The following is a 13,027-nucleotide window of genomic DNA, read 5'->3' on the forward strand; positions in this document are numbered from 1 at the left end:
ACTGTAAAAAAAAAAAAAACTATTTTATTTTTCATTAATATCTGTCTTACTATTAATTTTTATCATTTAATTAAGGGTATTCTAGACCAAATTAATAATTTTATACAATAATAAGTTATAATAAAAATTAAATTATTTTCTCATATAATTATATAATCATTATAATAATATATGTGCTATAATTTTATCCTACAAAGTAAATGCACCTTTGTTATATTATTTTTTTTACATAAAATTTCAATTAATATATGTGTTGATTTAATTTGAATAATTTCAATATTTCAAAATACTAATAACAATTACTCTATTCATTGGTCAAATTTACTACTTCCTTTGTACAATTAGAAAGAGTATTATTTGCTTTTTGCACGTAGATTTTTTAATATTAGTATTATATTGAATTGTAGTGAAAAAGACAAAAATACTCCTATTAGTATTAGTATGGTGTAATATAAAAATAATGACATTTGTGTTATATATTGTAAGTTGAAAGAGTATTTATTATGTTAGGTAAATAGTAGTACAATTACTAAATTAGAAAATGGTAACCTTGTTTTAGGACAGACGAAAATAAAAAATGGTAACCTTTCAATGGGACGGAGGGAGTATTATTATTTTTTTTTTAAATGTCCATTAAATTTAGTTATTATTAATTTTGACGAACTCAACAAATCAATATTTAATTATTATTTTTTATTCAACATTTATCTACAAACAAATATTATTATCTTTATTAATTTTTTTTTCTCATTATCTTTAATTTTTATCTAAATTTTTAAAAATACTGTCAACTATTGTTTTACTTTTATCACTTTTTTAATAAAAATATTTATTTTTCTTAATTTATAATTTATGTGTCAAAACCAAATACTCCAATTAAAAGGTTGTAATTAAACGTGCCGAGTAGATGATATTATTACAATACATATAGGTCCCTTAAATGGCTCAGCTGTAATTAAACGTGCTAAAAGACTTTTATAGACTAGTACAGTAACTTTTTACAATACGTATAGGAACGTAAACGGCTTTCAGTTGTAATTAAATGTTCTAAAAGACTTTTATAGATACCGTAAATGACTTTCAGTTGTAATTAAATGCTAAAAGACTTTTATAGATTAGTAGAGTAACTGTAGTAACCAATTTCAAATGATGGACACTTCAACTATAATAATCAGTTATTTTTTTTGTCACCATACCTTCCCAATTTTTGTTTCTCTTTCTACAAATTAAAGGACTATTTTGGGTTTGTTAATTTTGTATTTTTTAATGGAAGCATTTTTCATACTTTTTCAGTCCCACATATAATATTATTCTCTCTGTCGTTTTTATTGTAGACATGAGAATTTATGATGAATATAATTAGTAAATAATTAAGAATGTATTACTGAAAATAATTATCGTATTAGAAAATATAATTTTAAATTAAAATTAAAATAACTAATTAGTCTAACTAAAATTTAAAATGAGATTAAATTGTATCATTCTTTTTCAAAAATCGAAAATGACAGGATAAGTTGACAGAATCAAAATGAAAAAGTGGACGCGGTAAAGGGCGGACGAAGTACATTTTTTTATTTATTTTTGTGTGTTTCATGTTTTATGTCATTGTTCTTTTTTTAAAATAAAAAATAAAAAAATTACACATTAATTATATTTTAATTTTTATAATTTTTATATTTTTTATTGATTAATTATTTTAATTTTAATATAATTATTTGTATTAAATTATAAATAATTTTACTAGTACATTTTTAATTATTTATTAATAACATGCTTCTTAAATTTTCGTATCTACATTAACCAAGATATAATATCGAGACGGAAGAAGTAATTGATATGAAAATTTGCATTGGTAATATAAAAAGTATTATCTTTGTTCAATTTGAAAGTATAAATTTACTTTTGGCGCGATTTTTAAAAAATAATAGTATTTTAATTATACTAAATAGTTAAAAATAGTGTAAAAATAAATTTATTTTTATTTTTTGGTGTAAAAGTAACGGGGTGATGATAAAATATAAGTGTTTGTAGAAAAAATATGGTATTTTTGAAATGATTTGTATTTGGACAAACCTAAAATAAAAATATTTATACTTTTTTAATGGACAAAGAGAGTAGTATTGTTGAATCTTTATGAGTACATATAAGTATATACTCCTGCTCACTGAGTAAACCTAATAACCCGCAAACTAAGTTCGACAGGAAAGTCACACCAGGCGAACCATGTGTGGCAAATGACCTGAGGCATCGGGGGTTTGAACCCATGACTTCACGGTCACAAATTCAAGCCTTACACCACCAGACCATTCCATACGGGACTAGTGAGCTACCTCTTTGAATAATGGAGACGTATATCAAAAGTTATTATCATGTAAAATTGTTTAAAGAAAATAGCTAATGCAAATAGCAACATGCATGGATCTGATCATAATAAAGAATTTGAAGCAATGCTAAGAACTCATACACAAGAATATCAAACTCCACATAAAGTTCTCAAATCCTTAAAAATGGAAACAAAGTCATATATCATATTGTATGTCTTGCTATTTTTCACCTTGCCTTGATTGCTTTGCTATTTGTTGAGTTAGTATTTTATGATTCGGATTCGACGTATCCACTGCAAAATGAACAAATAGCTAACTTTATGGCTCGCCCAGGATCGGTGGGGAATGCAAGAAATAAATATATAGCATTATTTATATATATATATATATATATATATATATAATTATATTAAAATTAGAACCAATAAATTTATAGATACCAAGCTAATTTGATTCAGTCTGCAAAAATATACAAAAACAAACAATACTTAAATAAATATATAGCACATATCTTATAATACAATATGTAATACAATGTCTAAGTCTCGGGATGACCTGAATTTGAACCCATGATCTCATCACAAGTTCACTCCCCACGCTATCAGATCCATCTGCCACGCGTGGTTCGTTTAGTGTGACTTGTCTTGTCAGACTTAGTTTGCAAGGTATTAGATTCGGTCGGAGTGTGACTTGCCTTGTCGGACCTAGTTTGCAGAGTATTAGGTTCGGCGGAAAATTTAGAATAGTGGCTGCGAATATACTCCCTCTGTTCGTCAATTTATTTTCACTAAATTTACTTTATTATTAATTTTGATAAAATCATCAAATCAATGTTTAATTATTAGTCTCTATTCAATACTTATTTATATAAAAAATCCATTAACGTTATTATATTATCTCTTCGTTTACTTTAATTTCTAATCAAATTTTCAAAAATATCCGAAATCAGCTTTTTTCGGTCTCAGCTAATTTGTCCACTTTAGTTGGTCGGATAGTTTGATGTATTATGTAATTAAATATATTAGGAAAAGTAATTATAATTTATAATTTAATAAAAATTAAAATTAAAATAACTAAATAGTTTATCTAAAAATAATTAAAGTGTATAATTATATATATAAAACAAATTATGATGAAAATAGAAAAAATAAACATATTACGTAAAACTAAAAAAATATTGTCTATCTTGTATTAAAATTAGTGTACTAATTTGTTCAAATTAATACAACAGTGACTTGACCCCATAACAGCTTCCACTAAACAAATGATTCATTGATTACGTAGGAATAACTATTGTATATAAACACGCGCAAATAAATAAATAACTAAATAATTCAAATATGTTCGGCTCCCTATTCATATTTAAAACCCAGCCGCTTCCCCGAAATTAACACCCACCCGTCCCCGCCTGCCAGGCCTGGCCGGCTACCCCCCAGCCCGACATTATAGCATCTTGACTAGACCAGACTAGACTAGACTAGACCAGACTCGCCAAATTTCTCCAAAACCCACCTCCCCTCCCCCTAAATCCCAATTTTGGGTTTGGGTTTGGCTTTGATCTCCCCTCTTTCTATAATCAATCCACTGCTAATACTATTATTATTCAAAATCAAAATTCAAAACTGCAGCAGTAGTAGCCTGTTTTTGACCTTCCCAAAATCCCAATCCCAATCCAAATCCTTCCTTCCTTGGAACACCAACACCACCCATTAATAAATCATCCATCCCTCGTCCCTGGCCTCAAGAAGACAAGAAAATTTGAGAAATGGAGGTGAGTTGGATCACAGCTGTTCCGTACCTGGTTTCGGCGTTTGCCCTGCTTCTGCTCTTCGAACAGATCTTGTACCTCAAGAAGAAAGGCTTCCTCCCTGGCCCGACCTTCGTTCTGCCCTTCATTGGCAACGCCATTTCCCTCGTCTCCAACCCCACTGCCTTCTGGGACCAGCAATCCTCCTACGCTAAATCCACCCCCCTCGGAATCTCCGCCAACTACATCATCGGCCGCTACATTCTCTACATTTACTCCTCCGACCTCTCCCACAAGATCTTCGCCAACGTCCGCCCCGACGCGTTTCTGCTCATCGGACATCCTTTTGGGAAGAAGCTCTTCGGCGAGCACAATTTGATTTATATGCTAGGGCAGGAGCACAAGGATTTGCGCCGTCGTATTGCCCCCAATTTCACCCCCAAAGCGCTCCAGACTTACACATACATCCAGCAGCGTATTATTCTCAAGCATCTCGCCTCATGGTGCAGGACCTCCTCCGGCGCTGCCATTCCGCTTCGGATCCTCTGTCGCGATATGAATTTGGAAACCTCGCAGACGGTTTTCGTCGGTCCTTATTTGGATGAGGAATCGCGCAGGCGGTTTAATAGAGATTATAATTTCTTCAACGTTGGATTGATGAAGCTCCCCTTCGATTTCCCCGGATTCGCCTTCAGAGACGCCAGGCTCGCCGTGGATAGGCTCGTCGAGACGCTCGCGGTATGCGCGGAGGAGAGTGAGAAGAGGATGAAAGCAGGAGAGGAACCGACTTGCCTGATTGACTTCTGGATGCAGGGAAATTTGAGAGAGTGCTCGGAGAAGCCATTTGAATACAGCTTCAGAGAAATCGGCGGTCATCTCTTCGATTTCCTGTTCGCCTCGCAGGATGCTTCCACTTCATCGTTGCTGTGGGCGATTGCGTATCTCGATTCCCATCCTCACGTTCTCGAAAGGGTGAGAAAAGAGGTGCTGATACACTGGTCGCCGGACAGCGATTCCGTCCTCACCGGCGAGCAGCTGCGGGAGATGAAGTACACAGAGGCGGTGGCGCGTGAGGTCGTGAGGATCAGAGCTCCGGCGACCATGGTGCCGCACATCGCCGCCGTAGACTTTCCCCTGACGGAAAATTATGTAATTCCGAAGGGCACCATTGTGTTCCCCTCCGTCTTGGACTCTTCCTTTCAGGGGTTTACCGAACCGGAGCGGTTCGACCCGGACCGGTTCATGGAGGAGCGGCAGGAGGACCGGGTCTACAAAAAGAACTTTCTAGCCTTTGGCGCTGGGGCCCACCAATGCGTGGGACAGAGGTATGCAATTAACCATCTAATGCTCTTCATCGCCATGTTCGTCACCCTCGTTGATTTCAAAAGAGATCGATCGGACGGCTGTGATGAACTCTCGTATGTCCCCACGATCGTCCCTAAGGACGATTGCAGGGTCACCCTGTTGCCGCGACACACTAGATTCCCGTCTCTTTCTTCTTGACCAAAATGCCCTTCAATTCTTTCGTGTGGTGGAATTAAATTAAATTTAAATTTAAATTAAGTGTTTATTTATTTGGAAAAAAAAAAACAAAAAGGAAAAACCAAATAATGGTAAAAGAATTTGATTGGATTGCAAATATTCGATGAATCACTTGTTGGGATTGAATTGATTTTGTTTTATTTATTATTTATCTTTTATCATTATCTTTCCTTTTCCTTCATTATTATTCAAACAAGGAATAAAATAATAGTGACTTGTTTTGCTTTTCTAAAAATTTATTATTTTAATTTAGAATTGTATAAATATAGTTGTATAAGTTGGCATTGATCTGGCAGTCCTTGTCTTGGCATAGGCGTTGGGTTGGGCTGGCCCTGGCCCCCTTTATTCGACAAATGTCCTGTTCTGGATTGAACTCGACCAATTAATAAAATGTTGGATTCTATTCTATCTATCTATTTCCATATACACCAATTATTTTCAAACATTCACCACGTCACTTTCTACATAATAGAATAGTAATATTAATAATAGTATATTATATCTGTCCGGTATTATAATCATTTTTATATATATTTACGACAGAGACATAGGAAAGATCAAATTAATTAATAGAATTGAATTATGGGGTGGGTGGTCGGGTCTACCGTTGGATAAAATTAGTTTTGACAGTTCAAGTGTAGTTATTGTTGCTGGGTCGATGTCAATGGTCACCTGCCCCCCTGTTTTACTTTTTTTTTTTTAATTTATGTGTGGATTATAATACTATCTCTGATTTATAATGGGTGTCTTGGTCACTATAGATACGAGAATTTTATGATAAGTATAATTAATAGATAATTAAAAATATATTGGTAAAAATAATTAATTTATAATATAAATTATTATAAATTAAGATTAAGATAACTAATTAATTTAATTAAAATTAAAAAAATTTAAATTAGAAATTTTAAAAAAAATTAAAATGAATAATCATTTTTTTTTAAAAAAAAGGAAGTGACATCAGATGTGGAACGAATAGAAACGACAACATAGTAAATGAGAGGGAGAAATGAGAGGGAGAGAGTATATATTAAATTTAATATTCTCTAAATAAATTATTTCATTTCATGTAAATGAAGAAGAAAGTGCGCGTGGTCTTCTAGAACTTCTTGTTTGACTTCTCTTTCCCGATCAAATTCTGACACTTCAAACATTGTCAGCCTCGTCGATTTCAACGAAGCATAATAAATTCTGGTAAACGGGAATCGATTCCAAATAAATAAATAAATAATTAAATAATAGATCTAGCTGTGTTAGTCGCTAGTTTGTAATATCATTATCTTATAATAATAGTAATATCATTATTATTATTATTGTTTTGTTTGACCACACGAATACGGACCATGTTCATGTTTTCTAGTTAGTTTCTTCTACAGTTGTTTTACTGTACGGAACCCGATGTTGAAGAGTAAACGTACGTAAATCAACAAAATTCCGCGGCAGCCTTTGGTAGCAAAAGCCGATTGATTAGTTTGACTTGTCCGTTTTTATTACATCCACGTGGTCAACTCGCCACCTGTTCCGCATGCAAATAGCCTGTCATTCACTAGTCACTGTCCCCTTTCTACTAATATACACCCTTTTTACTCACCAATTGACAAAAATAGCGTCTAAATCTTCAAGATTAAATATTACAATTTATTTAATATTTAATTAATAAATTTAAATAAAAATATGATAAAATTATATATAAATTTTAAAAATTTTAAATGAATAAATTGAATATAAATACATAAAAATTAATATTTTTAACACTAAAAAATCATTAAAAATTAAATTTGAGGTCAATTGACCCCAACCCTAGTGTAGTTCCATCACTTATATAACATATACATACATACATATTATCTGTATGACATTTTGGGTATGTTACTACTACGGTGCATATTCAAAATAGGCGACAAACTTGGCCCTTTTTTATTTTTTTTATGACACCTAGGTCTAACCTGATTGTGTCGAATCAGTATACAATAAAAAATTATTTGTTTTGAACGACTGTGCACTTTACAGTAAATTTAATTATTTTAATAATTATATTTTAAAAATACATGCTTTATTCGTCTCTTAATAATCTATTTATTTTTTTTATTTTAATTCGTCTCATAACAAAGTATTAATTTCAAATTTAGTAATTATATTTTATATTAACATTAAAAATACCATTACAAATTACAATATATTATACAAATATTATTACCTTTATCACAATAATATTAATAAAATTATTTTAGTCTTTTCCACTTATTCGTACCCCACCAAATCTACAAACATAAAGAAGTACAAAAATTCAAACCTATTATCAAATTTAAATACAATTCAAACTCAAACTCAATTTTTCCGAACTCCTTTAAAAAAAACACACAAAGCACCCTTTGTGTTTCTTTTAATAAATTCTTTTTTTTTAAATATTACAATTTTGTAAATAAAATACTTCCCCCCCCTATAGAAAGTAAATAGTATTTTAATTATAATATACAATTAAACATTGTGTAAGATAATTTTATTATTATTATTTTTTAGTGTAAAAGTAATAATGTGATATATAGTAAAAATATTTGTGAAAAAATTGATTGTGTTTACTTGTGGGATTATATCACTGATTTTATTACTTCAATTTTATTTTTTCTCTAAAAATATCAAATCAAACACTTATTTTTTTATTTATTTTATTACACTAAAATCTAACCTTACATTTAAAACATCACATCAATATATATTTATATCACATCAAACAACAATTTCAATTCAAAATTTTACTATTCAATACCAAAAATCATAATCTTACAAGTAAACACACCCGAAATATTTTTGAAATAGTTACTTTAAATTGATCGATTTAAAATAGAACTATATATATACTTTGTAAGCAAAGGAACGAAGTTTTGAAGTTTTTAAAAAATAAAAATTGAATATTTGATTTAATATATTTTTTAAAAATTTAATATAATATATATTTTTTTATCGACAGCCAGTATTGATTGGCCCAATAGGTATTAAAAATTAATGGGCCTGGATAGAGAGTAGGTCCACTAAGGGTTTTAAAAAATTAATGGGGCAGATAGAAAATAGGCCCAATAATGGTTTCTAATATAATGGGCCAAGATGGAAGGTAGGCGTAATAGATAATTAAGCATACAGTATAGCCCATTATAATCTAGGGTTTTGTTGTTCTATCGAGCGAGGAAGGGTGCCGTCTCAAGTCTTCCCAACAACAGACTCGGAAAATGGTGACCTACAAGGTGGGTTTTGATTTCTATTACTGTTTTGGTTTTGTTTGATGGAATTAGATTTGGAATTGGATGGTTGATTGATTTTGTATATGGATTTCTTTGCAGTTCCATCAGTACCAGGTGGTTGGGAGGGGTTTGCCGACGGAGACGGATGAGCACCCGAAGATCTATCGCATGAAGCTTTGGGCAACCAACGAGGTCCGCGCCCGCGCCAAGTCTAAGTTCTGGTACTGAATGAATTCCTTCGGCGTTAGCTTGTTAATGCATAACTATGAGTTATTTTGGGTAGTCTTCTTCATTTACTGTATTGATTGGGCGAAGCTATTGGGAAGTTGAATTATAAGCGATTCGGTAATTGGTAGTCCAGATTTTGATTTTTCTGTGCAATATTTTAGTGGTTGGTGAAATATTTTTATGCTATACTATAGAAATATCAAATGGATGCATACATTGATTACATGATAGCCAGACTGGAAAACGAATTGAGAATTTGAGATGGTTCAAGAGGTTGAAACACAGATCATTGATTTTGCTAGACTAAGAACGATGTTATAGCAGTCAGATTAGAAATTGGTATATAATTGTTTACTGTGCTGTTTCTTTGTGAAGGTACTTTCTACGGAAGCTTAAGAAAGTAAAAAAGAGCAATGGTCAGGTGCTTGCTATCAATGAGGTATGCGTTCAGTGCCTTCAATTTGAACCATATTAGTTTAGATGCTATCCATTTACAGGCAAGAGTTTAGAATTGGCTAATATCTTGCCATGTTGCATTGAAGTGTTGTTTTCCTGGATTGGAATGTATTCCGAATCAGCACCACCATGAGTTCACAACTTAGAATATGCCGATTTTTGTTTGCTTAAAAGAAGGCATGCCCCTTGTTTGTGTTTACCATAGGATTTGGTGTCGTGCATTGCAGCAATTGAGATACTCTAAAATGTGATTAGTTTATCATGTGACGGATATTGATGTTAGCCGTTTGAACTCTTATAATTTGCAGTGTTCTATTATGAATCGAACCAAAGATTGCAGGAATTGAGATACTCTAAAATGCGATTAGGTTTTAGTTTTCCATGTGACAGATTTTTATGTTAGCCTTTTCAACTCTCTTATAATTTGCTATGTGCGATTATGAATCGAACTGTGTTGAGTTCATTAATCACTTTATTACACTTCTACGGGCATTTTCTGCTCCCTTCGTCGATGCATTAGCATGTTCTTTTTATCATTTACCCTTTTCAAATTAACAACGTAAAACATCTTGTGATGTATTAAGCTACACTTTTAACTTTATCAAGAAGCAAATATTAACATTATTTGATGTCCCATTTCTGATTTTTCAAGATTGTTGTCTCACTTCTACAGATTTTTGAAAAGAACCCGACCACGATCAAGAACTATGGAATCTGGTTGAGATACCAAAGCAGAACTGGCTATCACAACATGTACAAGGAATATCGTGACATCACATTAAATGGAGCAGTCGAGCAAATGTACACAGAGATGGCTTCTCGCCACAGGGTCCGCCATCATTGCATCCAGATCATCAAGACAGCCACTGTTCCGGCGAAACTCTGCAAACGGGAGAGCACCAAGCAGTTCCACGACTCCAAAATCAAGTTCCCGTTGGTTTTCCGAAAAGTGAGGCCCCCGACCAGGAAGCTCAAGACCACATACAAGGCATCCAGGCCAAACCTGTTTATGTAGAACATTTTTCTTAATTTTTTTTGGTGGTTATAATCAATTTGCTACTTCAACTATATTTGCTACTTCATTATCAGTGTTGTTGGAATTATTGAGGAACTTTTAGGTATACAATACAATAATTTCAAAAAAGATTCTACAATTGAAGAATGTGGCCTTATCTAATTGCCTTTTCTTACAGTTTTGTTGATGTTTATATGTCATATACTTCATCCGTCATGCAATGTGTGGTCATTTGATCGGGCACGGGTTTTAAAAAAAATAAATAATAATGGTTACTTATTTCTTTTATAGTAAAAAAATTATAAAAATATAATAATGGTTACTTATTTCTTTTATAGTAAAAAAATTATAAAAATATAATAATTTTTTACTTAAAAAAAGAAACGAAAATATTTTTTTAAGACAATTCAAAAAGAAAAGTGAGCATAAATTTGAACGATGAAGGGAGTAATATTTTAAATTGAATACAGATACTCAATCCATATTCGACCTCGAATCGGGTAAATTTTTAGCTGAGCTTTGAGGCCACATAAATACTATTCAACTCATGACACAGTATTGCTTGACTACAGTTTATGTCATTTAATTGGCTCTGTTGTTTGTTTCTAATCTGTTATATTTAATTTTGTTTCTTTCAATGAAAGTTGTTACACAATTAAACATGAAGACAAATTTAGAATCGGCCAAGAACTGACACAAGGCCATAAAGCAAAAGTTGAAGGGATCCAGCCTCAGCATTGTCACTAAATGCCATTAACCAGAATGAAAAATTTGCCACTTTTGAATCACCAAAACTCAAAAACCCTTTTGATGTTTCTTCATTCCCTCTGCATTTACCCTTCATCTTCTTCAATTCACTCAGACAGCTCATGAAGATGTCCTCTGCAATCTGCAGTCATTTCTACTTGATGGCTCTTCTGTTTCTTGTAATAAACTTTCCAGAATTGTGCTCATCACATCAACACAATTATGAAATGAATAAGAGATATCCCAACAGCAGCATCAATGTCCACCATGTAACATGATGCACTCATTATTTTAGTCTTTTTTCGTGAAAGTTTAAGACACTGGATTTGATTTGTCATTAGATAGATAGATAGATATGATTTGGCTTAATATTTTGCAGGGAAGTTATAAAAAGGAAGTGGAGATTGAGGTTCATGGAATCCTTTTCTGGGCTTCCATGGGATTCTTGATGCCTGTGGGAATACTAACAGCTCGAGTTTTAAGCTTAACCGATCGCGGCCATCCGAGGCACAAAATCTTGTTCTATGTTCATGTGGCTTTGCAGGTATGAGTAATTAGCCATAATGAATTAAACAGTCCACAAAAAACAAACTTAAAAATATATAATATATTATTAAATTGCTACTAATTAAACAATTGTGTTTCATTTTCATATGCATGATGATTGAAAGGTGGTGTCAGTGGTTGTCGTGACTGTTGGAGCAATTCTATCAATGAGACAATTTGAGAATGAATTCAGAAACATCCATCAAAGAACAGGTCTGGGGCTTTATGCTGCCATTTATCTGCAACTCCTCATTGGATTCATAAGGCCCAAAAAGTAAGTATCATCATCAATCTGTTGTACTTGATCTTTTTCTTCCATTATTAGGGTTTTGTGATGGAACTAATTTCTGCTGCACTGAATATTATTAATCATCAATTAGGGGAGGTAGAGGGAGAAAAGCATGGTATATCTTGCACTGGGTGGTTGGGACAAGCACAGGGTTGGTGGGAATATTGAATATCTACACAGGATTACATGGCTACCAGAAACGAACATCAAGAAACACTAGGGTTTTGGGAATAGCTTTCAGTGCTCAAGTGTGTGTGATGATGGTAGTGTTTCTTGTTCAAGACAAATGGGGATACATCCAAACACAAGGAATCATTGCATTTGCTCCACCTCATCATCTCAAGGATTCTTCTTCTGCTCAACCACAAATATAATTACATCGATTAATGGCAATGGCTATCTATGCATGCATGTATGACTAATGCAGTGAGTGAGTTAGGACTGACTGGTAAAAGCCATATTTTGTAATAGAGTGCTGCTGTTGAGGAGATGTTTTGAATCATTTTGTTCTGAGTGATAATAAGTAGAAACTGATTAGGGTTTAAAGTCTTCCCAAATTAAAATAGTTAAAATTAAAACGACTCCGCTGGGGATCGAACCCAGAATCTCTGGTTCCGTAGACCAGCGCCTTATCCATTGGGCCACGGAGTCATTGTTAATGTAAATCTTCTTAAAATTGTTATAAACAATTATTAATATTAGTTATCATATAATGAAGGGATTAATTAATTCAAAATTATTTAGAATAAATTAATTACAGTAACCTAAGTGAACTTAATTGTCTTTTGGGGCCTCCTGCTGTTGCTCTCTCTCATAGAATGAAAAAAATTGTAGTTCCGTAAGGATGACCCGCGGTGATGGTGTAAGGGTTGGACTTGTGACCGTAAATTCATGGGT

General features: G+C 32.6%; 3 protein-coding genes and 1 non-coding gene across 4 annotated transcripts; 3 read left to right on the forward strand and 1 right to left on the reverse strand.

The window, feature by feature from the left end:
• Window positions 1-3,768: 3,768 nt before the first annotated feature.
• On the forward strand, window positions 3,769-6,019 carry LOC127254813 (cytochrome P450 710A11-like). The gene has a single exon (XM_051280114.1). It carries the CDS (start codon window positions 4,090-4,092, stop codon window positions 5,572-5,574), a length of 1,485 nt encoding a protein of 494 aa, XP_051136071.1. The 5' UTR covers window positions 3,769-4,089; the 3' UTR covers window positions 5,575-6,019.
• Window positions 6,020-8,719: 2,700 nt separating this feature from the next.
• Window positions 8,720-10,687, forward strand: LOC127255034 (60S ribosomal protein L18a-like). Its single transcript, XM_051280457.1, has 4 exons — window positions 8,720-8,852; window positions 8,949-9,070; window positions 9,453-9,516; window positions 10,207-10,687. The coding sequence occupies exons 1-4, from the start codon at window positions 8,838-8,840 to the stop codon at window positions 10,546-10,548; spliced, it is 543 nt and encodes a 180-aa protein (XP_051136414.1). The 5' UTR covers window positions 8,720-8,837; the 3' UTR covers window positions 10,549-10,687.
• Window positions 10,688-11,340: 653 nt separating this feature from the next.
• Window positions 11,341-12,530, forward strand: LOC127254920 (cytochrome b561 domain-containing protein At2g30890-like). Its single transcript, XM_051280270.1, has 4 exons — window positions 11,341-11,564; window positions 11,675-11,839; window positions 11,967-12,115; window positions 12,222-12,530. Exons 1-4 carry the CDS (start codon window positions 11,418-11,420, stop codon window positions 12,502-12,504), a joined length of 744 nt encoding a protein of 247 aa, XP_051136227.1. The 5' UTR covers window positions 11,341-11,417; the 3' UTR covers window positions 12,505-12,530.
• Window positions 12,531-12,708: 178 nt separating this feature from the next.
• On the reverse strand, window positions 12,709-12,781 carry TRNAR-ACG (transfer RNA arginine (anticodon ACG)). The gene has a single exon. It is a non-coding gene; the product is annotated as a tRNA-Arg (tRNA).
• Window positions 12,782-13,027: the final 246 nt, after the last annotated feature.

Source organism: Andrographis paniculata, unplaced genomic scaffold (assembly GCF_009805555.1).
Source record: "Andrographis paniculata isolate CXL003 unplaced genomic scaffold, ASM980555v1 Contig52END, whole genome shotgun sequence".
Lineage (NCBI taxonomy): Eukaryota > Viridiplantae > Streptophyta > Magnoliopsida > Lamiales > Acanthaceae > Andrographis > Andrographis paniculata.

Excerpts from the sequence above, each read along its gene's own strand:
- LOC127254813 (XM_051280114.1), top strand. The coding sequence starts at position 4,090 with ATGGAGGTGAGTTGGATCACAGCTGTTCCGTACCTGGTTTCGGCGTTT.
- LOC127255034 (XM_051280457.1), top strand. Across the intron at positions 9,071-9,452 it reads CGCGCCAAGTCTAAGTTCTG|GTACTTTCTACGGAAGCTTA; the intron begins GTACTGAATGAA and ends TTCTTTGTGAAG. Across the intron at positions 9,517-10,206 it reads AGGTGCTTGCTATCAATGAG|ATTTTTGAAAAGAACCCGAC; the intron begins GTATGCGTTCAG and ends TCACTTCTACAG.
- LOC127254920 (XM_051280270.1), top strand. The coding sequence starts at position 11,418 with ATGAAGATGTCCTCTGCAATCTGCAGTCATTTCTACTTGATGGCTCTT. Across the intron at positions 11,565-11,674 it reads GCAGCATCAATGTCCACCAT|GGAAGTTATAAAAAGGAAGT; the intron begins GTAACATGATGC and ends AATATTTTGCAG. Across the intron at positions 12,116-12,221 it reads GGATTCATAAGGCCCAAAAA|GGGAGGTAGAGGGAGAAAAG; the intron begins GTAAGTATCATC and ends ATCATCAATTAG.